Below are 25152 nucleotides of genomic sequence, written 5' to 3' on the forward strand. Positions count from 1 at the left end.
GGAGAATAAGAATAGAGGATTGCTTGGAATGGCGAGCAGATAGAAGGGAATTAAGGATAGAAGTGAGAGCTGTTTCTGTGGAATGTCTGGGACGGAAGCCAGATTGGAAGGGAGGAAGGAGAGAGGACATATTGACAAAGGATGAAAGCTGAGTATAGGCAAGGTGCTCAAGAAGCTTGGAGAGGAATGGTAGAAGAGAGATAGGTCGATAGTTAGCAGTGAGAAGTGGATCAGCCGAGGGTTTCTTCAGAATAGGAATAATAGTAGCATGCTTGAACGCAGAGGGAAATGTTGATGAGGAGAGGCAGATGTTGAAGAAAAAGGTAAGGTAGGGGATAAGAAGAGTGTAGATCTTAGGGATAAGAAGGGAAGGGAGAGGGTCAGATGGGGCAGATGTGGGGTGAGCTTTGGATAGAAAGGAGGAAACTTCGAAAGGGGAAACGGGTGAGAAGATGGACATGAAGGATGAGGAAGGAGGGGGGGGGGAAGGGGAATCAGAGAGGGAGTTGATTTTTTGCCGAAGGGTGAGGATTCTGGAGGAGAAGAAGTTAGCAAAGTCAGAAGGAGAAAGTGGAATTGGAAGTGACTGGAAAGCTCATCAGCCTTGAGAAAGTGAATGGCTAGGGGAAATAAATCTATGGTCATGAATTAGGCTCTAGAGACTGAAAACAAACGGCCAGCTGGTGGACCAGCTGTTGGTGCAGGAGAACTTGGTTTTGCTGAGTACCAATCCCACAGTCGTCCGACTCCAAAATAATTGGTGATGAAGAGGACATACACCCTCCCCCAATGAAAGAAGTGCAAGAGTAGGCCTTGGACCGATGGGAAATAGAAACCCCCCCCTGACCACTTCCCTCTGCCAGATGTGGAAGAGAACCTGAGAATGTGTTTTTCTTTCTAAAGAAAGATCCAAAGAACTGTCCATACAAGCTTGACAGGTGTCTGCTAAACCAGTCAGTCTGACTCTAGTACGGGTGCAAGCACTATCACAGACAGCAACAACCTCAATATAAACCTGCCCGTTAACTGTAACCTTAACCTATTCAAAGAAAGAAAGGCCAAGGAGGCCAAAATGCTGTACTGATAATGATAAATCTGTTATGGACGGGAAGGCAACTGAAGAGGTTTTAGGAACAACAAACTCTCGGATCTGACCCATGAGTGGGAGAATGGCCCATAGAGACTCCAGTCTGGATGGAAGCATGAACGAGAATGATCCTTCCCCTTGCCAAGATCTAATGCACCATAGGAGGCTTGTGAATAACAGAAAAACATAAACCCACTTTCCTCTTACCTGTACAATTGTGTGCAGATCTGAACAATAATGTAACAAACCTGTGTGTCTAAAGAGAGGCCAGAAAGGTCATGAAAACTGCAGTGCTCACTTCCTCCTATGAACAGTACCTCCTTATTATTGTTGGTGAATAACTTTTCAAGAAAAAAGGCAGTAGTCCCACCAGTGATACACTCTGAATGCTGCAAATTTGTTTAATGGATTTAAGGCCCAGGTAGGCTTGTGAGAACCCTGGTCCTTCAACTGAGCCCCAGAAGGAAGCCCCTGTGCTTAGGCTGCGTTCCCCTCATCCTGCTCGTGGATGGAAAGCAGAAGAAAATCCAAGAAACTAATGTGAAACATTGCAATATTCCAGATTTCTCCCTTTAAGCATAAGAAAATTGCCACAAACATCCAACATGCTCAGTGTCATGCTCTCACAAAAACATGTGTCAAGCCTGTACATAGATAATGTCCCCTGAGGGTAGCGCAAACTCTGAGTTACCTAATGAGCGTGGAGGGAGAGGGTAAAGACATAGGGCCTGATTCATGGAACTGTTTTATAATGGCGCAAACTCAAAGGAAAACGTTCTATGAATCAGGCCCTGTATGACGCATAGAACATAAAATCTCTTCTCTTTTGGTTACAGCAGGATGTGGTGAGGAGTACAGCAGAGACTTGTATAGCTCCTGGAACAAATTCCGGCGGTTTATAAAATTGACCCACCTAGAACTCTAATGGCTATGACGGTGAAGGGCCTGAGACCCTAAAGTGTTCTGCTGTGGCAGAGATCTGCAGGCTTTGGCTCTCCTGATATTTTGGACTGTAATTCCCAGCAGCCCAAACGAGCATAGTCAATGATGAAGGATTAGAAGGATTATGGGAGCCAAAGTTTGCAGACCCCCTGTGCTATGGGGACTGCCAGGATAGAGACCTCTACCAAAATGATCAAATATAGTCACCCAGCAGGGCTCAAAATTAGGATTGTATAAACTGGAGCTACAAGCAGCTGCTGGGTATCCAGCAGCAACCTGCCACCAGGAGCTACCATTGGGGAACGAGGAGATAGTACATAGCGTTACTCAAATCTAACTTCCACATAAAATGCAAAAATCTAATTGTATGCATTATTTATGACCCCTTATGCTTCAAATGTCATATGTAATTCTCCTAATGTTTATTTATAGATTGTCCCAAATGCAGAGAGTTAAATTCACATAGATGTTTGTTCTGCATCAGTTGGTCTGGGGAGCCAAAAGTAGCACCTGGTAACTGCTGATTTTAAGATAACCAGGCTTTTCTAGGTTATAAGTAGGAGCGAAATAGCTCCTAGCTCCTCTCAATTTCGAACCCTGCCTAGCATGAAACAGTAAAATTCACAAGGTTGCTGTAAGAGAGAACTGTATCCCCTGTCTCAATGCACATGTATGGCATAACTCATGACTGAGCAGTTGGTGCTGCCTATGCAGTGTTGTATCGTCGTGCAGACTTGAAACATCTTCCTGCACCATGTTGCCTGAAGTTTAGATGGCCATAAAGGCAATTCCCCAAAGATCCTAATGGCTCCCCCTCCCCTCAGTAAAGGATTGGGTCTCCCCAGTCTTCAAGATAGGGTGCCCCTTCATGTTCACTTACCAGAGACGCCTTGCTGTGTAGACCTGCACTACCACACTCACAAACTGATGTCCCGGGTCCCAATGAAGAACTGGCTGCAGACCTGATTAGTTTCTTTTTTTTTTTTAACTTGATTTTTATTAACATTTCTTATATCAACAACCAACAACATTCAACCAATGGAAACAAAAGTAACTCCCCCACCTCCTCCTTCCTCTTCCCTCGCTCTTGATCCAGGAGAAGCAGCCCATCTTATTCTTTTCTCAGCAGAGTTCGTAGAAAGTCCTAAAAAATCTCAAGGTCTCATCCTTTTATTCGAGTGTCACTGGACGAACAATTCTCCCTTCGCCCAGATTATGGATCTGATTCTTCCTGAGGTTCTATAATTCCCAGCAACGTCATAGACTTCGGTCACCAAGCTCTATATGCCCCCTCCTTTAGATAGCCTATCATTTCAGCCCAGTCCGTCCTGAATTTCATATGCTCTCCTTGTATTAAGTAGGTGAGCCACTTCATAGCTTGCACCAACCATATTTTTGTAACCCACTCGTGCTCTTGTGGTGGTTCTCGGGACTTCCATCTATGTGCCAGCACCAGGGCTGCTGACATCATCATAATAACATATACTTTCCGGCGGGACCTGGTGGGGATGTCTCCCAGGGTTCCCCCCAGTTCCATCATGTCCAGCCCTCTGTTCTTGCCCACCACGTCCCCTAAAGTGTGGACCACTGCTCGCCGTACTCGAGTTCAGAATATGTTTAATTTTGGGCATTCCCACCAAATATGGGCTCAAGTGCCAATTCCCCCACAGGCTCTCCAGCACTCCCCGGACGATGTCGGATAGATCTTATTCAATCTGATCGGGGTTAGATGCCACTGGACTAATAATTTTAACCAGATCTCGCGAGCCTGGATGGATCTGGTTAATTTTGGTATTTGACTTCAACTGTTGCCACTCCTGCTCTCTAATGTCTGTCCCCGTGCCCTCCTGCCATTTCTTCCTGTATTTCCCGGATGGGGGGGTTTTCCCCCTCCTTTATGTATCTGTAGGTGGACCCCATTAGTCCCCTATCTCCTGTGTGCGTGTCTAAATACTTTTCAAAAGGAATCAGCAACCATGTGCCTGCCTGACGCATTACAGGTTGGGAAAGCCAGTGTCGCAGTTGTATGTACCCATATCTGTGGCGTTCCTCTAAGTTACAAGTTAAAGTCCACCTTACACCTCTCAAAGTCCTTAACTTTACCCTCCTGATACATATCCCGTATCATTCGACAGCCACCTCTGTACCATGCATCAAATATCATCTTCTTGCACCCTGGAGTGAATTGTGGGTTCTCAAAGATAGGGGTATATGGGGAAGGGAATGTGGTGATATGGGATCCTATTGCTTCAGCGTCCCACGCTTCTCCCGCGGCCGATGTAATATCACTCGCATACATTTGGGGGGTTATGGCTGCCTTTTGGTTTCCAAAGCATTCCCTCCAGATGCCCCGCAACTACTGCTCTATCCATTGGCCTCCACACCTTGTTTCGGTCGTCTTTCTGCCAGTCTCTAATGACTCTGATCTGAGCTACAAGGTAATACGCCCTGAAGTCCGGTTCGCCCAATCCCCCCCCGGGAGCTAAGAGCCCTTATGAGAGATGCTGCCACCCTCGGCTTTTTTCGGTTCCATATGAACCGACTCGTAATCTTATGTAACATACTGAAGAACCTACGTGGGACTATGACTGGAAGGGCTGCAAAATAGTATAGAAGCGCAGGCAAAATTGCTATCTTTAGTACATTAATGCGTCCTAGCCAGGAAATGATTAGGGGACCCCAGTCAACTAATTTTGATTTAATTTTCTCTATTAGGGGGAGGTAATTTGCCCCAAAAAGTTCCCCCACCGTCCTTGTGAGATGCACTCCTAAATATTTAATGTGCTTATCTGCCCAATCAAAGGCATGCGTAGATCTAATATATCGCTCAGTGGACTGTGATAATCCCAAGCTTAGTATTTTTGATTTACTTGGATTTATTTTCAGGCCTGCAACTTGCCCAAATTGGTCAAGTTCGTCTCAGAGCGCCTGGAGAGATACCTTTGGGTCTATCAGCGAAAAGAGCAAGTCATCTGCAAAAGCAGCTACCTTATGCTCTTGACCTCCAAACGGTATGCCTTTTATGTTTATTGCGGCCCTAACAGCGGCCAGAAAAGGTTCCAAGTGTAGGGCGTACAGCAGCGGTGTGAGGGGGCATCCCTGTTTTGTCCCGCGCCCAACCTCCACAGGACCAGATATTTGACCATTGGTCGCCAGTTTAAGGTTTGGATTTTGGATTTTTGATTTTGATAATTGGCCGGTCCATAAACTTAGGGCCAAACCCCATTCTAATCATCGTGGCCCGAAGGAAGCTCCACTCCACCCGATCAAACGCCTTTTCGGCATCTATTGCCAGGAGTAGAGCCGGAACCCCCTTCCTGTGGGCTTTTGCCATAAGATGTGCTATTCTCCTTACATTGTCAGCTGTCTGGCGACTCCTTATGACACCTGCCTGATCTGCCTGTACTATTGTGGGCATGATGGTGTCCAATCTAGTTGCCAAAACCTTAGTGTACAACTTGGCGTCAACATTTAGTAAGGAGATCGGTCGATACGCCCCGCACACCTCCGGATCTTTACCCTTCTTGTGTATAAGAATCACCTTTGCCTCCTCCATTGACCTTGGTAACAACCTAGTTGTCCCTATGTGATTAAATAATCTAGTGAGAAGGGGGTTTAGGATTTCCTTATGTAGCTTGTAAAATTCAGCTACAAAGCCATCCGGGCCTGGGGCCTTGTTGGTTTCCAGGGTAGTGATCACCTTTCTAACCTCATCCTCAGTCTTTTCCTCTTCCAACCGTTCTCTATCTTCCTTCTGTATAGGTCGGAGATGAACTCTTTCCAGGTATCTCTCATGTGCTCTGGGATCCGGGTTACTTGAGGAATAGAGATTTGTATAAAATTTACAGAACTCCCTCTCTGTCTCGCTGTTAGAGCTATATGCCTGCTCCCCCTCTCCCCTAATTTTCAAAATCATTCTATCTCCCTCCTCCCCCTTGAGCATCCTGGCTAACAGGCGATCTGATTTATTCGCCTTAACGTAATATTTTTGCCGCAAACGCAGCAAGTTCCTTTCTGCCTCTCTAGAGTGGATAAGATTCAGCTGGGCCCTGAGTGTGTGGACCTCTCTTTCACTAGCCCTTGTTTTTTCCTCAGCCATCTGAGCCATTGCATCTTTGAGTCTACTACTCAGCCGGTCCTCCTCTAACCGCATCTTCTGTTCCCTTCTCACTCTAATCAGTATAAATTTCCCCCCTTATCGTAACTTTAAGGGCGTCCCACCATATCTGTGGCGTGGTATCCTCCCAGCAGTTATGATGTACAAACTCTTCAATTTCTCATTCAATTCCCCAACTAGGAAAGGGTCCTTAAATAGTACCGTGGGATACCACCAACCCCACAAACCAGGTGTTCTGCGTGGCCTAGTGATCCCCAATGTAATGGGAGCATGATCGGGGAACGATATGGGGCCCAGAGTGACATTTGTTATGTTTCCTAGGAGAGAGCTAGAGACCCAGGCGTAATCAATGCGTGAGTGGGTTTTATGTGCATATGAGTAGAACGTATAACCAAGGGCATCCCCCTGAGTTTCTCTCCATGCATCAACCAACGCCAGGTCCCTCATTTTTGCTTTTAAATCCCCCGAGGGCCCACCTTGCGATCCCCAAAGCTGCCTGCTTCTATCCCTGTTGGGATCCCATGCCATGTTAAAATCCCCCAGGATAATGCGGCCTACAGCAAACTTGCTCAATTTGGTGATGGTTTTCATCATGAAGGAATCCTGGCCAGTATTGGGTGCATAGATTGTTGCAATTGTATAAACCTCTGCCCTGCCCTCTAATACCACTGCCATATATCTTCCCTGGGAGTCCCGCTGCGAGGCGTTAACCGCCAGGTCTACTCCATCTCGCACCGCAATAACCCCCGCCCCTTTCTTTAGCAGTCTGCGTGGCCTGTAGCAGTCTAGCATATCCCCACAGTCTAACTCTGTGGGAATCATGGGTTCGAATATGAGTTTCTTGCAGCGTAACTACATGGGGCTTCTCCTTTCGCACAAACCTCTGAACTTTCTGCCTTTTATGTGGGGAGTTTAACCCATTAACATTAAAGGTCAATATCGTCAATTGCTCCATTTTAGAAGATAGTGGCGTATTGAGAGTGTGTCCCCCACGACCCCCAGGCTGTGCTTCCCCCGATCATTATTATCGGGACCTCGCTATAGGATCTGATGAGCTTCTCAAAAGTTATCTCCTGGATCAACCAATTGCCCTCCCTTCCCCTCCAATCCCCCCTTCCGTTCCTCCGTTCTACCTCTGGGCAGGCTGAGCTGGCAATTTGCCCCCCTCGTGTAGATTCTATGAGAGCTGAGCTCTTAACGTTTTCCCAGTCTGAAACAACGCGGGATAATCCCATCCCATACCAAGACCCCCCCCCCCCTTCCCTGCCAGCACCTCGCTGTGATTCAGATGCTTGCTTGTAACGGTGCCCTTTTCTTATCTCGCAAGTGCCCTCCCCGGACTTGCTTTGCTACACACAGTTTTCTGAGCAAGTCCAAATGAGCCCTCCGGACGTTCGTTTTGAATCTCCTGTGTCGTTGTTTTTTTCTCGTTGTGACGAGCTGCAGGATGAGCCTGTTTCGCTGGGCGCTTAGAGCCTACTGTAGTGCATTCCCATGGTTTGGGTGTTTTGCGGCGAGAACCTGTCCCAGCTGTGCTCGGCAACGGTTGCTCCTCTATTCCCAGTACCTCCAATCCTTGCTCACAGGTCGTTATCTTGTGTTGTCTGCCCTGCCAGGTGAAGGATAGACCAAACGGATGAGACCACCTGTATTTTACTTGTTGTGACCGTAGGTGCTTCAAGACGGGAGTCATTCGCCTCCTTTTAGCTAAAGTCACCTGTGCTAGGTCTTGATACAGAAAAATCTCGGAGGCATTCTAGGTGGTACTTCCCGCTTTTCTGGTCTTTTGCAGAATCTTAACGACAAAGCTATGGAAAGCCAACAAAACATCTCTCGGTCTTGCACCCGGTTCAGATCTAGGAGGCCCCACTCTGTGGATTCTATCGAACTGAAGATCCAAGCCCGCCTCATCTTCTAGAAGGTCCATAAAAATAGTTGTTAGAGTTTGCACAAGATCTTGGGTATGAACTGTCTCCGGGAGGGCTTTAACCCGGATATTAATTCTTCTGGATCGATTTTCCAACTCTTCGGCCTGCAGCTCTATGTTTTGAGTTGCCACAGCGAGGGTCTTCAACAGGTTTTCCGTCTTCCGTGCATCTTCTGCCATCTCCTGTATGGCCCGTTCATTAATATCAACCCTCTCCTCCACTTTATTAATGTCCCGCTTGATTTCCCTGAGACCTTCTGCCAGGTCTTCCCTGAGGGTCTTCATCTGTCTTTGACCTGCTGCAGTGATTTTGTCCACCAACTCCCCCATGAATTGTTTGAGCATTCTGTATGTAACCAGTGCTTCTTGGGGGTTCTGCATGGGTCCCTGTATTGTATCCCCCGTTCCTTCTTCTCCGGGCTGACCCTCCTCCACCTCGGTTTCCCGGGCCCAGAGCCCGGCGAGTGTTCCATCATGGGCCTTTTTCATGCTCCTTGCCGCCAGGGGTTGATCCTTGCTTCTATACCTGGACATAGTGAAGGATATCATTTTCAGACCCAGGTAGAGCTTGTGGCTTAGCTTTTGACACCAGTCCTCACACACTTCAATACGCTTGCTAATGGAGTAGAGGGGGGTGTGCATCCAGGTCCAACGCAGTTCCGCCGCAGTGCAGGACCCTCTGGTTCCGGAGCCCTTGCCTGACTCCTCTTTTACATACTCTGGTATGGCCCCGAGGGCCTGCGTGCTTCTAAGGCTCGGTCCGTGCCCAGACTGGGTTACCTAGATTTGCCCAAATCACCCAAGTATCCCAAGCAATGGCTGCCACCTCGGTCCGGGGATCTCGCCGCTGCCCTCCCCCCAGCCGCTAGTCTGGGAAGTCCAGAGGGGGCCCACTATTCCCTGTGAAACGGCTTGCTGCTGACTGTTACTGTGGCTCCCCTTGGCACTCTCCCCCTCCTTCACTCCTTACTTGATGGGCTGCCTGCCCGTTGCTGAGAGATCCCGCGGGTCGGACCCTCCACTCCGCTCCTGCTTGCATCCCCAGTTCGGGGGCAGCTCCCCGTCCGCTCCCCACTCCGCTACCGCTGAGGGGCCGCACCTTCCAATGCCCAGGCTGCTGGCTTTGATGTTCCTCCGGTGCCGCGTCGTAACCGGGCGGCCCGTGGCTTCCAGCCTAGCCGAAGAGTTGGCTTCTCCGCTTCTGACGGCTCCCACTCTGCAAGCGGGTTCTTGCTGCAGGTGGTCCGCCCCGTTCTCCTTTCGGCCGCAAGGTCTTCACTGCCGCTGGCGGGGGCCGTCCCACGCTGGATCGCCGCGCCACCCCCTCCAAACCAGGCGCCCGCCGAACTTCGTTATTGTTTCCCTGGGAGCCATTCACTGCAGCCGCCGGATATTTTTGGGCTCTCCGGTCCTCTGCTCCCTTTTATATAAAATCAGCCGGGGAGGGCAGTTTACATATGCTGGTTCACTGATGGCACCGTCAGAGCCAGAGCGGTTCAGGGAGCTCGGGCGACGTGATGCTTATCAGTCGGCGGCCATCTTGGAATCCCTGATTAGTTTCTTACTCCACCCAGCAACTTGCACAACAGTAACCCAGGGATCTCAGCACTGCCTGAAACACTGCTTTCTTGAGGTGTTGGCCTGGACAGGCTACACTGACACATTGCAGATTATAAACATGGAAGATCCTAGAGTAATTTAGAAATCTGCCAGGGCAGCTCGCACAGTCCTGATACTTAAAGGTATGAGCCTTTGGAATTGTTTGCTTAAGCCTGGACCATATTACTATGGATGGCGCAGATCTATTCCTTTCATAGCAGCTGGTTTAAGACATAGCAGGAGAGCCAACTTAACTGCAGTATTGTTTTAGACCTGTTTACATTCTGAGGAGAGCCTAAACCCAAGTTAAGGTAGCCAGAGACTATGCCTTCAGGCATACAAGAAACAAACAAAATAAGTGATAGTTAAAGAAGTAGCGTGCTATGACCCAATCAAGGGAAGTGGATGGACTTAGTTTAAGATCTATTTTGGACAAGCAGAAGCTTTTTCTGCTAGGATAATGGGGTGTCCCACTCTCAAGGTTGTCTCCTCCCAAAATAGTAGTGCCAGATCTGAGGAAGGGAATGATGAGCTAATGCCCATAACTACTTAAATCTATTGGAGCAGATTAACCCCTCGTTAAGTGAAGCATCCGACCCCACTGATGTACCCAATTTCAAACATATTTCCAAGTTACCCTTCCCAGCCATAATTGTGGTAGGAATGACCACAAAACAATTTCAGTCCTACTTCCATTATGGGGGAGCATTGAAACAAACCGTATTGCCATTAAAGGAACCCCTATGAAATACTGGGACAACAACCAATGTGCAGTTGTAAACCTTCTCAACCTCACAGCAGCATATGGTACTGTAGCCACAATATTTGTACTGACATTCGGTTATCTGTTTAGCCTTTTAGACGGTGCACTCTACCAGGTTGATTTTTTCCTAATGTACTGCGCTACCCAACTAAACGTGGGTCACTTGTTCTCCTCCATGACAACGGACATTTGTGAAGTACCACAGAGAGCCTTATTATCTCTGTGGCTTTGCAACATATATCTGTGACCCCTAGCATCCATACTGGAAAACCTGACTATTTCCAAAACAATGCTGATAGATAAAACACAGCTAATCTTTACAGTCTGTAGCTATCCACAGTCCTCCAGATAGATTTCTGACTACCCATTGGTGTTATGTGACTGGATGAAAACCAGTAGACTCTCCTTTCATTCTAGAAAGACAGATAATGAACATTGACTTATGTGGTAAATCAGATATAGGAGACAGACAAGAGGACATGTTCAAACACAACTTTTATTGGAAATGAAAGTAAGCCTTCTCTAAGCTGCTTGTCAGGACGTTGAACCAATAAACGTGGTCCTCTCTCAAACCCAAGCTATCCTAGCATCTCTCCTATCACTATAAAAAGAAAGATACACAATATAAGTTTAACCTAGGAAAGGGTGGCTCTGCCACTGGATTCACTCTATGGTGGCTGGTTATCTGACCCCCACCAACGAAATCTCAATGGTCTTTACAACAAAGAGTCTCTTCCAGCTCTTGGCCTGGTTGTTCCAATTAACAAACAACAAAAAACTTGTCTCTTAATGTACTTTTGGCACAACACCGGCTTTCTCTACTAGTTCAAATGGTTCTTGGTTTACCCCCTTCTCATGGATTTTAAGCCTAATGAGTTCATCTGATTTGGGGATATCGATATTTGTAAAACACCACTCTCTTGTTGTTTGTTAGACTATTCTGGCTTTTGGCCTCTGGTAAGCCACAGGCTTGCTTAACCCAACTTGGGTTCTGACTTAGGGCATAGTTTTCACAAGACCTCCTGGGTTCTTCCGATTATTAGCCCTGGGTGGGTTACACGCTTACTTGGCCCCACCTTGGTTGTGGTTTCTCTTACGCCCTACCGGAGTCTTCTGATTGATGTCCCTGTATGGGCTACAGGGTTGTCTCACCACCCTCCACCTGCTATTCGTCCAAAGCAACATACCTTCACTCCAACGGCGATGCTCGGTTGTGGTGGTCTCCCTGACGTGTGCAGAACCATGTTCTCGTCCTGGCTTTGAACTGCACAGTCGGCTGCTTCACCTTAGCTAATTCCTCCTGCACTGGAGGAGCAGGATCCTGGTATGTCTTCCATTGTGGGAAGTGGCTTACTCTTATGGCGGTCCCAGGCTTGGCAAGATCTCCACATCAGGGAAGAGGCAGAGCTCCACGGTCTGCTTCAGATCCCTGTTGACCACGCCAACTGCGTGGCTCTCCCCTTTGGCTGCTGCTGAGGAGGCAGGACTCCCTTCTTTGTGAGTCAGCTGTAATGATCCTTCAGATGGTGTCACTTCTTTCCAAAGGGGTGTCCCTTTCCATGAAGCTAGTGAGGTGAGACAACTAACCAATAGACCCATTAGGGGTGGTAACATGCGGGAGGATCTCATGGGGAGGGACATTCCTCCTGGGGACAAGTACGCACGCTGGGACATGGCCCTTTTATCACCCAACCCCACAGGGTTAAACTAAAACCCAACCCTTCCTTAAATATAGCAAAATCTGAGACGATGTTTTACTGTAATTTGTCAGGTCTCATTAGGATAGGTACTGGGACGAAGAAGAACCCAAAAATGCTACCATCAAGCATGAAAAGTGTTCGACCAGCTGTTGTCCGTCAAAATGATATTACAATGGGGCAGCCCCAGCTACTTAAGCTAAACAGTAAAGAAGGAAGAGGAGAGCAACCTCCGGAGAGAGAGCGACATCCAGTATTTGAAGTCGGCAAGCTAAGAGGGTGCCAAAAAGCCAGCGAGTTGAAACAGGGCATTCAAAGAGTGTATTGAAGCAGCATTGTAAAGTGACGAGAAGAAACTGAGGGACACAAGGAAAGTGTCTTGTCAGTTGGCTGAGTGCCGACAACCGTGAAGTTGAGAGTCGGTGTGTTCTGGGTGGACCGTGCAGTCCAAGAACTATGTGGAGCTGCGTAGGCAATTGCATTGGAAGTACGAGGAACTGTGGTGGTTGCGTGACCTGTAACAGGTGGACCGGCTGGTCTGAAACTTGCGCCCAGACCGTCAACGGTAATGGACCATGAAGAACAGAAGAAGAAAGAGAAAGAACAAACTAGTGACCCCTGGTGAGACTGGTGAACAGTTTGCTGAGAGAAGGTAACAGGAACAGTACTAAGTCCGGAGGGGGCCAGGAAGACTTGAGAAGATGAAACAAGAAAGCAAGAGAGAAGTAGATTATTTTGTAAGGCAACTCCTTAGGCAGTTACATAAGTCTTTGGTAGTGAAGAGTCAAAAAGGACTCGGGGAGCTTCTCACTCGTCCCGGTGTGGGCAACTTAAAAGAGACAGAACATACCCGAGACCCCTGGGGAAGCCGGTGAATAGTTTCCTGAGAGAAGGTAATGGGAACAGTAATACGTCCGGGAGGGGGCAGGTAAAACTTGAGAAAGTGAAATAAGACAAGAAAGAAGTAGATCATTTTGTGAGGCAACACCCTGGTCAGTTCCATAAGACTGTGAAGAGTCAAGAAGGACTCAGGGAGCCTCTCCCTTGTCCCAGTGGGGGCAAGTTGAAGGACAGTGTTCAATTAGAAAGAATGCTAAATCCATGGAGAGAACCTAAAGAAATGATGAAGAATCTAAAATTTCAGTAACTCAAGAAAAAATTGAAAAGTCAAGCGAAGAGCTCTGGGAGGCTCTCCCTCGTCCCGATGGGACCAAATTGAAAGACAGTGTTCAAATCAAGAAAAGCCTGCTAAAAACGGATGATTAACTAAGAGAAGGGAGCCCGTCTCCCAGTCGCTTCATATTTTTGGAACTCTGTGAGGCCCAAACTGTGAAATACTTTTATCTAGGAGAAGGGATTCATTCTCCTTGGTTAGAATAGGAACTCTTCCATTAGCTTAGTGATTTGTGTTTTAAGTGTTTGACTAGGATGGTACCTTTGCTTTTGACATCACAGAATTCCTGACAAGTCTGATTTTAGTTTGTGGCGATAGAGAGACCACCTCTAGCTTCAAGGATAGATAAGATTGCATTTACCTTTTTGTTAATAAATGTTTAAAGCAACAAAAATGCCTTCACTTGGTCATACTCCTCATTCCAGGTCACCACACAGCAGAAGCCGGCATTGCCTCGCCTGGACATTCCTTCTCTTTATCAGCCCGTTTATTGAACTGGAGGCTTCCAGCCCTTTAAGATGAGTAGTGGTACCCTGGAGATAGATGGGGATGCAGATTTTATTCATAAATCAATAATCAAGATGACACAAATAGTTAGGCAAAGATTGTCTGTTTTAATGTCAAATATCTTTAAACAGGGAGTACAACGAACATCAGCAATCGCTCGATACTCAGACTCTTAACTACTTCATAAAAAAGTTGGGCTTTTGTACCCAAAAGTGGTCATCACTGCGATGCTGACCTGCGTCACTACCAACGTCATCCTACGTGGCAAACTACTAAAACCTATCGGGAAGCGGGATTGGTTCTAAGTGAATAACTAAGCATAGGTTCTATATCTGTATGGGGTAACGGAAAGAGGTAATTGGATAGTTAACATCAGGTGGGGCAACTAAGTCCTCCTTTCAAAATGACCACTATGAACATCACTAAATGTACGATGTCCCATTGGCTACACATACTATAGGACCTCCAGCTACGTGGTCCCCTACAATTGGTTTGCTCTAACCCCCGTCAGTAGTTTTCCTACCTACGTTAGCAGCATGCAGACTGAACAACCAGGTGCAGATAAGCTTGTGTTTGCACCAGCTTCCCACCAATTAAAATATCATCCATCATCACCTCAATGGTCCACTGTCAATTAGTACTTTGAAGTTGGCCTTGAGTTTGTACTGTTCTCTGAGAATTTTTATGGAGTATGGGCATTAGCCGGCTTGCGTGCATAGGTGTGATCATCTCATTGGTCCAACTTCCCTCTATAACATGCCTGGACACCACGAAATGTAGCCTTTTCGTGTATTTGATTTTATTTTCAATAGTCCTCTGACATCTTTTGTTTTTGCTTGACCTTTCTGAACAGGAGCTTCTGATCTTTCACGTTAATTGTATCCAATGTCAGCCAACTCCAGTTAGATAAGACCTTGGCTTTCTTGGCTCAGTGAACTCCTTTGCTGAGCTCTTATTCTGTTTAATTCAATTGCTTTTCTCAACTGCGTCACTGAATGAGGCCTTCTTACTTGTTCAGTACTGCTTAAAACGTAGTGGAAACATGTATTCTTCATTTGTCCATATGTATCTATTGAGGTATATATGTATATGTTGTCGCTTGCCGCAGTCTATTCTATTTAAAAGCATGTGGCTAGCTTCATGATTGCTTTGCTGCTTGCGTTTCTTTGCATCTGTACATGTTTAAACTAAGTATCTTGATCAGGTCTGTAGCATACGTCTTGTCATCTTGATCCCAAGAAGTCACTTATCCTTGTTATTTCTTTGTTCTTTATAAATCGTCTGGCTCTCTGGTCTGGTTATCTTTTATATGGGTGTTGATTCAACTTTATATGACATCACCATTCATCCTTGCCATGTAGTTTTGTTGCTTCTTCCGGAATCTCATTCAAATGGCCATCATATTGTCTTGTAGGCAGGTATGGTTTCCTCAATGGGTACTTTACCTCCCACATTCTCTTAGGTATAGGTATTCTTATGGGTACTGCACAAAGCCCACACTCTTCTCTTTGCTGATTTAACTGTTCAGTATACATCACATACTTTGGTTCATATGTTTCAGGTAATATAGGCGGGGCAGTTGGAGTGGGGGTACTTGGCTCTTCCTCTACAGTGTTTTATACCCTCATTGCAATGGAGGGAGAGATCTCATTGGTCCTGGGTTACCCAAGGAGGTTGCAACAGATATATGTCAGAGACCAAACAATCCACCTTAAAGGAGCCTTGCTCAGCTCTCATATAATCAACAAATGCTTGGGACTTTGCAATTAGGGGGTGAAAGGAAATTACTACTTTGCCATTCCTTTTCCTAAAAGGGGGAGTCACCCCCAATGCGATCCCGCTTGCCCTGACCCCTAGGGAGGGTAATGCGTAGCAGGCTCACCTCCCCAGTCCCCTTGTGGAGAAGGGACGAATTCCCTGGATTCATCACACTTATCAATACCCAAAACATATTGTCCTGTGGAACGTCTGTACCCCATGAGACAAGGCCACAAGACAATTGTTGCTTACACAGCAAATCCCTGCACTCACTTAAAATGCCTACTGTAAGCTACAGCTACCAGCAAATATTGCCTTCTTCCTCATTCTGCATCTCAAAGTGCAAATGATGCAGACATGAGTAAACTGGATTACTACAATATATCTATCTCAGTCTTTGGAGTCATTATGCTGGCTCCCAATCAATAAAAGCATCCAACTTGAGACATTATGCATATGACGCAAATGGTACTTGAAACCAGGTCTGACTACCTAATGAATGGCCTATCCCAACAGTGACCAAAGGAACGCTGATATCCTTTATGGCCGAAGGACTTGAAATGAAAGTTATCAAAAAAGTAATTACTGGGAAGAAGCTGTTATTGGTTTAAGGCCAGACTCGGTTTGTGCAACAATCTACTACCTAATTTGGAACCTTGGAATGCTACAAGGTTTTCAAGAGGGCACTGAAGGCAGGTTTCCTTTAAAATGCATTTGCATATATAAAGTAGCTGATCTCCATTAATTCTATCATTGTTTTCTGACCTCCACCTACATCACCAGATGTTTTTTATATGATCTGTTTAAATAGCTTGGAGACTGCAGTTTTTACCATCACTGAAAGGCTTACTTTACCATACCCTTTCTCCATCCCGTACACTGCTTTTGGAGTCATCCCTGACGCCTGAAACATGTGTTGCATATGGTGCATTAGACATCAAAATGATAACAACATGAAATAACCACATAATCTAATGCTTGTGCTATAATTACTGCAAAGATAGATGGTTGTAATGCACGTTTTGGTAGTACACAATGCATATTTTATCCTTCACTCCCAAATGCTTCCAAATACTTCATCAAAGCTGCTAACATTCTTTTTCTTTTGATTGTATATTTACAACTGTTTACAATATCCAATAAAAGACATTATGAACAGTCTATAGATGAAACATATTGCCGCACTTGTTCCTAAATTGCACAGGTTTGCCTGTACACCATTTTTTTTTGACACGCAGGATTACATTTGGACAAAACCTTACATAACGAAAACGACATTCAATCAAAATAAAGACTACAAAAGTAACGCGTACAAAAACATAAAGGCAAAAAAGTCGACAGACAGAATATAAATTCCTATGAGGTTTCCGGAGTTGGTAAATGAAAAGCAGGCGGGGACCATCACTTGTCTGCTTTTACGATACACGTCTTTCTGATGGGATTTTATAGATTGTCCGAAGTCTGAGTGGAAAACCAACTCTGGTATCCCTGCTTCTTGCAGGAACACCACCCGCGCCTCAACCCCGTCTAATATTGTGGACAGAGACTCTTGAATCTATATTCATTACGCCTGCTTTTTACAGCATTAAAAACCAGGCAAAGTACATAGGGATTTATGTAATACTGGCCATCTTTTACGTGCACGGTGGATGGCATTACCACTTCTTTTCTTGTCGGGAGATAAAACGTTGAGAACTCTGGTTAGAACGGATTCTGGTGCCTTTTTTACACTCCCACCATGTGTGTTGATGTTTTTAAGGAGATTATACAATTATTCACTTTGCAAATTGTAAAAGAAACAAATGGGGAATGTATATTTTGGTAGTCAATATTTGTTGTCCGCATTTACACAACTCCACTATTCACTACTACTACCTCATTGTATCTGCACCCAAAATTATATCCTTTCATTAAGTTACAACAAAAATATAGAAAAGTAATCTGCCCTCTGACATGTACAAGCAGGCTGGCTATAGTGCTTTCATTGCTTGGCGCACTCATAGCTTTCAGCTATCCCACTCAATGAAGACGTGGCCCATCGCTGCTTTGCTTTGGGATACCGAGGCCTAACAATTCAGGTAAGCCATACCCTAGCTAGGGCACCACCAACGTGCCAGGCAGACCTGCTGCCTTTATATTATAAAAGCGAATCATCTGAACAAAAGCTAGAGGATAGCATCACAGTCTGCCTCCTATATAAGGTGTTCTGCAACGCATAACTCTGCCCCAGCGCAATGCACTGCCACTGTTTACTACCTGTCCCTTTTAAAGTGTGCGTTTCTATATTAACTAAAATGGCATACATAAAGCCCAACACTCTCCTTTTTACAGGGACCATTTGTCTGATTGCCATTTTCGGAACATCGCTTTCCGGTAGCGTTGTGCTGCAAATCTCTTGATTGTTTTGGCCCAAAGTATGTTAATTGCATGGCTATCCTTCCTACAGTAAAATTGTTGGCTGTTATTCGAGGCTGTTTTATCAGTGCCGTGTATCCAAAAAAATCTAGATCTCTCTGCATATTTCAGTGGGGAAAAAAATGCAGCTCTTTGTTTACCATTTCAGTTATAATATCACAGAATGTGTGTAAAACTACATGGATGCAGAGATCTCAAATATGCACCGTTGTTTTCCAGACTTTTGTATCGGGCAATTGACTCTCATACTGAGGACATCGGCCCCATCTACAACCACCGAGTAGAGATCTCAATTTTCTTCATCATCTACATCATCATCATCGCTTTCTTCATGATGAACATCTTCGTGGGTTTTGTCATTGTCACATTCCAAGAACAGGGTGAGCAGGAGTATAAGAACTGCGAACTCGACAAAAATCAGGTAAGTCTCTGCAGCAAATAACTTAATTTATCTAGGATTTTGTGTCCAGCACAGGGAGGTGTTGTCTGCTTTTGCCAGGTCAGACATTTCTTCTGCTGGTAAATGGCAGATAACCACAGACAACACTAGGGCCTGATTGAGAATTCTCTGGTGTAAGATCTGCCAAGTGATGTCTTCTTGGAAAAATACCCTCCATATGTAAGGCAATTGCTGTCCAAGATAGCAAGAGAAACTGGGCCTCATTACGAGAATGGAGGTAGCCATGGAGCTATTAGCTCCATGGCTGCCTCCGTTCCGGGCTCCATTACCGGGTTCCTGCAATGGGGACTTACCGGGTTACTCCGACATAGGAGGATCCGGTAATTCCTCCTTGCAGGAACCCATCCTCATTCCCATTTGAGCCCCCATAGGGCTCAATGGGAATGGGGAGGGAGGTAATAATGGGCAGATTACATCTGGCCCGTTATTACCTCCCTCTTCCCCTTGCGGGACCCGGAAAGCACGCCTGGTAACCGGCGCTCCCGGAATTAAGGGGGCCGGTCCCGTGCCAGCCCCCTTCATTACGGGAGTACCAGCCTTATAATGAGGCCCACTGAGTCCAAACTGCCTCCTCATTGAGGGAAAAGAAATGCTCAGATTATCTTGCATAGAAATCCTCAGGCAGCACGCTAAAACACTAAACAACTGTTGGACTAGTCACAATAAGGCCCATGTCCGATTTGAAAAATACCACAAGTTGTTCTAAAGGTACCACATAGTGATGCTGAAAGCGCCTGCTAGATGAGTGGTGTAGTGACATGCATGTGCACACACTGTCTGCAGTCTGATTACAAAAGGTTAAAATAACAATTTTGTAGTCTGCTGAAACCTAAAACTCTTTGAAATAGACAACCAAAATATTTGACTACAGACATAAGTCGACAAGTAACATCCTTCTAATAGCATACTCAAATAGCATACTCAGTAGAGGAAATATATAGAGTGACATTCCCCTGGTTACCGTATTTTCATCTCAGCAATTATTACCACAGCTGTTTTCACCATGACGTTTTCACCCCAGCCGTTTTGGTGCTTTTTAAAAACATATATATATATTACTCCTACTCCCGTCCCCTTTCCTCCATACATTTGGGCCATTCGGTCCTGTGGGACGGGACCAGAGCACTTTTTGTAAAAAAAAGCATCAAATTGAAAAATGTGTCCTTCTCTTTTTATGCAAGGTACCGCATGCGGCTGTAACCCTGCCCTCCTTAGCTCCGCCCACGCATCGCCCTTCAGTCCTTTTCTCTGTGCGGTCGGGGCTGGACGCACTTGCATTACTGGGAAGACCTTTCTCTTTTCCCGTTGTCTTTCTCTCCTGATCCGGTTCTGCTATCGCGTAGCCATACGTCTATGCCGGATTGTATGGGATTTGTCGCTTGTTCCTTTTGTGAACGTCGCTTCGCTAGGGCAGATCCCCATTCTCTCTCTTTGGAGTGTCTGGGACCGGATCACCGTTGGGACTTGTGTTTCTACTGCGATTCCCTTTCGGTCTGGGCGCTTCAACTTCGTCTTCGTCAGTGGGAGGAGATCTTCCAGAGAGTTCCTACATCACATTTTCAACTCTTCATCGACGAAAAGAAAAGACGCCCGGTAAATTCCTTACTTTTCAGGGCACCCCGGCCGGGGGACTCCTTCCTGGAGTCCTGCAGGTCCGGGAGGGGCTTCAAAAGACCTGCTACCAGGGTTTCTCCTGAGGTGCCTCGCAGGCCTACTGGCGTACCAGGGTTTTCGCTGAGGGTTCTCGCGAGGGGCCTGCCGATACTGGATCATGATCCGAGGTTCACCAATCAGGTGCTAATAGCCAGCCTAGTCGTGCTGAGGCGTTGGGTACCGGAGTTCGCTCCGAGGTCTCCTTGTTTGGAGCTTCCCATACAGACATCAGGGTGCGCCCTGGGGCCTCCGTTGAGTCTTTCTGTACTGAACCACGGTTTGAGGCTCCTCTCGGGGGAGCTATAAAGACTGGACTCTTTTCCGAGGTTCCTCTTATCGAGGCTAAGGTGTGTACCAACAGAACTGAGAGACCTGTTAAGGTCTTGTCTGTGAGGTGGATTCCTCGACTTTCCCGCGCTCGCAGTGTTATCGGTTCTGTTGAGGGGGCACAGGGAGAGGTCACCAACCTTTTCTCCCCTGTTACCGGCTTGGCCTCCTCAACTCAAAGGGTCGCGACAGGATGTCCAGTAAACATCCCAGGCCCCATAGTACTGGCTCTGCCGAGGATCCTTGTGTCAAGGCTAAAGTTTCGATCAAGTCCCCTGACCAGTCTGTGGAGTCCCCTGCCTCACCCACACATGTGACGCAATTCTCCTCAGATACTCACAAAATGGTGGGCCTTCCCCCGTGGTCTATGGTGGCCATTTCGGATTCTTCCCTCACACCCACGTTATCGACAGCGGGTGCTGAGAGCCTTCTTTTTGGTGGACAACCTGGTCCACGGGACGGTGTGAATCCGTTCCGCCCTTCCTATGCTGGCACGCTCGGATGCCACTATCGCATACGGTCTCTTTTCCTCCTGCTTCTGCCCCACTGATCTATGTAGACCCTGCTGGTGGCGGGCCCTCTTGGCAGCCTTCCTCACTACGTTCATGGGGTTATGCCCCTCATAAGCGGCTTCTGCCCATGAGGGAGTACTTTAAAGGCCCTTTTAGGGAGATCTGCCCTCTGGTGCCGCATCCTGCCCCGGCAGTTCCAGTCACAGCCCCTGTCGCTCTGGCAGCAGTACCACCTCTACCTCTTGGCCCACCTCCACCTCTTTCGCCTCTGCCTCCGTTGTCTCCGGTTGACAAGACTCCAGCAGAACGAGACATCAATTTGATGCCAGTCGCATTGCAACCGGCAGATCCTGACGTTCTGGGCGACCCTTTGGCAGACCAGGATATTGAGGACCAGCCCAGCTCTGTCAGAGCATTCCACGACCGGGATCTGGACATATCCTCACTCCTTGACATACCAGTACCTTGGGCACCCGCTCCGCAGGAAAGGGTGCTTTCGGGGGTGCTCACCTTGTCTCCACAGGAGCGCACCGGCCTGTTCCTTCAGAAGGACTTTCTGGCCGAGGCCCGCCAAGTCAGGGATAAACCCGACACTGGGCTACACATAAATAAGAGAATTGACGCCCATTACAGGCTTCACACCTCCGAGGAAGTAGCTTGGTGTCATGTCCGCTCCCTTCCTTGACAGTGGTTGCGGCCGCCACTCTGCAATCCAAGCCGGCCTCTGCGACCTCTGCTGCCACAGCTCAATTTCGGGCCAAGGAAGACAAGTTGCTTGACTCCTTAGCCAGGAAAGTTTTTACCAACTCGGCGCTGCAAATGCGTTAGGCTAACACGGAGCTCATTTTGGCACCGGCGAATATTAAACTGTAGTGGGACTTGGCGGACTTCCAGGAGTTCATTCCTGGGGACAGGCTGGAAGAATTTAAGGACGGTTTGTCAGATGCCTGGGTTTTGGCGCAGGATATGCTGGAAGCTGCTGCGCACCATGTCGACACCTCAGCTCGAGATCTCATGTTGGGGGTGGACACCTCTCGTCAAGCTTGGCTTCATGCGACAAAGTTTTTGAAGGAAGTCCAAGATAAAGTTCTGGACCTGCCTTTTGATGGCAAAGAGTTGTTTCAATCTTCAACGGATGACGAGCTTACAAAGACTAAGGCGAGCACACAAACTGCCAAGTCTCTGTCGGTGCTAGTGAAGCCCCCAGTCAATGGTCATAGATCTGGATCCCAGTCTCGGTCCTCCTAGGGCTTCAGAGGGTTCCAGGACCACAGGTCTCGTAGGACTGCTCCACAGAGAGGCAACGCCCGTCGGAGACTGCAACAAGGTCCGTTTTTCTCTCTGTCTTCATCCTCCTCTTCAGGGATAGGTAATCTCTCCACCGAAAAGTCTGCAAAATTATATTTTTTGGCGCTCGCACGAGACTCCGGTGGGAGGACGTGGGAAACCATCACCAAAGACTGGTAGGTTTTGCCCATGGCTCGGGCAAGCTTGAATCCTCCCTTTCAGCAGTTGGGGACGCCCTCCTTCAGAGCCGAGGTCCAGCAGCTTCTACACCTCAAGGTGGTGGAACCCGTTCCCCTAGTGGAACGAGACGAGGGCTTCTACTCTAGTGTGTTTTCGGTGCCCAATCCAACCAGGCTGGCCTGCGCACAGTTCTAGATCTTTCCCAGTTCAACTTTTCTCTTCCCCAATAGAAATTCAAGATGATCACACCCTGCCAAATAAAGTCCTCTCTTCAGAAGGGCGACTGACTCAGCGTTGTGTACCTTCAGGACGCATATATGCATATCCTGATCTGGAGCCCGCATCAGAAATATCTGCGGTTCTCTCTGGGAGAGGAGCACCTCCAATTCAGAGTGCTCCCTTATGGTCTCAGCTCAGCGCTGCGTGTCTTCACGAAGATGTCGGTCATCGCGGCTTTTCTACGGCTACAGGGTATTCATGTGTATCCATATTTGGATGACTGGCTACTGCGCAGCGCCTGTCCAGTGAAAGCTTCAAGCAATCTTCAATCTCTCGTTCAGCTCCTGTTCGGGCTTGGGCTGTCGGTGAACTGGCGGAAATCCTCCATGACAATCTCTTAGCACCTGATTTTCCTTGGTTTCCGTTAGAACGCGAACGACTGCAGAGTGGACAGGATGGCGGATCTGTTAACCACATGCCAAGTTTTCATTCAGTCAGAGAGCATGTCGACCAGGTGGTTCCAGAGACTTCTAGGCCTCATGGCCTTGTGTGTGCTTGCTCTTCCCCTTGCTCTTCTCAAAATGTTCCTGTCTTCAGGCAGTGGCCCCGGACACCAAAATTATTCCGGTCACACCCTGCATGATGAAAGATCTCCTATGGTGGTCATCCTCTAGTAATCTGTCGGTGGGTGCTCCTTTTCAGGAGCCCTCCCCTCAAATGACCTTCACAACGGACTCCTCCTTTATCGGGTGGGGCGCAACGATGGATCATCTTCAGGTTTTCGACCTGTGGTCGCCACAGGACAGACAATTTCACACAAATTATCGGGAGCTTCTGCCGATTTTCTTGGCGTTCAAAGCCTTCAAGCCAGTAATTGTGAACTAAGTGGTCCACATCCACACAGACAATGCGGTATCCATGTTTTACATCAACAAGCAGGGGGGGGGTACCAGATCACCTCCCCTTGTAGATCTAGCCATTCAGATTTGGGAATGGGCCATTCAGCCACAGTGTTTGGCTGCTGGCTGTGCACATTCCAGGCCAGTTGAATGTGACTGCAGACTCTCTCAGCAGGCGAGCGGTGGTCAGCTACGAGTGGGAGCTCAACACAGAGATCTTCTCCGACCTTTTTCGCCATTGAGGCACTCCAGAAGTGGACCTCTTTGCAATGTCATCAAACAGGTAACTTCCTCTTTATGCTTCCAGGAACGGGCTCGCTCTCGAGATTCCGTGGCATAACATGAGGGCCTAGGCCTTTCCTCCTCTTCCTCTGATTCACTGAGCGCTATGCAAGCTCAGGAACAGGAAGAATTTCACTCTCCTGTTCATAGCCCCATGGTGGCCAGCCAGATTCTGGTTTTCTGAACTTCAGTATCTGTCATTCTGCTCAACGATCAGGCTTCCGCTGATTCCCGACCTGCTTCACCAGAGCGATCAGCACTTGTGGTACCCGTCCCCACAATCATTCAGCTTGGCGGCCTGGTGCCTGAGTTAAAATCTTTAGAAAGTTTCAACTTGTCCGCGGATAATATGCGTATTATCCAGGCGGCTAGAAAAGCTTCGACAAGGTCTCAGTATAGGAGCAAATGGCTCTGTTTCTGTCACTGGTGTTTAGCAAAGCTGCTGGACCTGGGACAAGCTACCATCGACACAGTCCTGTCATTCATTTCTCATCTGGCAACTTCAGGCATACATGTCTTGTCTTGTAGGACTTATTTGTTGGCTATCGCCGCTTACCTTTCCAGACTCTTGCTCTTTTTCATTGACAAACCCTGTCATTAAAAGACACTTTGCAGATCTATTGCATCTTTATCCACCTGTGCGCAACCTGCATCCAAAGTGGGAACTGTATGTGGTCCTCACGGCCTTATGCCATAAACCTTTTGAGCCCATGGCTACGGTGCGGTGGACTTGGAAGTTCCTTTCGTGGAAAATGGTTGTTCTGATCGCGGTGACTTCGGCAAGGCGTGTAAGCGAGCTTCAGGCCTTGTCTGTAGAACATCCATTCCTCACCTTTTACAAGTGTAAGGTTGTCCTCCGGACCAATCCTCCTTTCCTTCCAAAGGTGGTATCCGATTTTCATCTGAACAAGTCTATTTCCTTACCCGTTTTATTTCCAGATCCGGCCTCAGATGCCGAGAGGGTATTGCATAATTTGGATGTCAGGCGAGCCCTAAAGTTTTATTTGGACAGAACATCTAAACTGGGGAGCTCTTCCCAGCTCTTTGTGACCTTCTGAGACCCGAAAGGAAAGCCGGCCTCGAAAGCAACTATCTCCCGATGGATTGCTTCCTGTAGATCGGAGGCGTATACCGTTCAGGGCCTTCAGCCTCCAAAGGTAATTCATGCCCATTCTTGTGCGGGGCAAGGCGGCTGCCGTTGCCTTTCAGAAATATGTTCCCTGGGAAACCATTGCCAGAGCAGCTATGTGGGTTTCCCCATCAGCTTTTTGTAAGTATTACTGCTTAGACCTGAGCTCCAGAGCCGATTCTCAGTTCGGGCAGGCGGTTCTTAAAATCCTCTTTCAG

General features: G+C 47.3%; 1 protein-coding gene across 8 annotated transcripts in view; it reads left to right on the forward strand.

Moving 5' to 3' along the window:
- Nucleotides 1-25152, forward strand: part of CACNA1C (calcium voltage-gated channel subunit alpha1 C) — a 2322072-nt gene that overhangs the window by 1272022 nt on the left and 1024898 nt on the right. For all 8 annotated transcript variants that reach the window (XM_069628642.1, XM_069628646.1, XM_069628641.1 and 5 more), the window contains exon 27: nucleotides 18206-18407. In XM_069628642.1, coding sequence (XP_069484743.1) covers nucleotides 18206-18407 — 202 coding nt within the window. The remainder of the gene's footprint in view (nucleotides 1-18205; nucleotides 18408-25152) is intronic.

Source organism: Ambystoma mexicanum, chromosome 12 (genome assembly GCF_040938575.1).
Source record: "Ambystoma mexicanum isolate Mex_15411 chromosome 12, UKY_AmexF1_1, whole genome shotgun sequence".
Taxonomy (NCBI): domain Eukaryota; kingdom Metazoa; phylum Chordata; class Amphibia; order Caudata; family Ambystomatidae; genus Ambystoma; species Ambystoma mexicanum.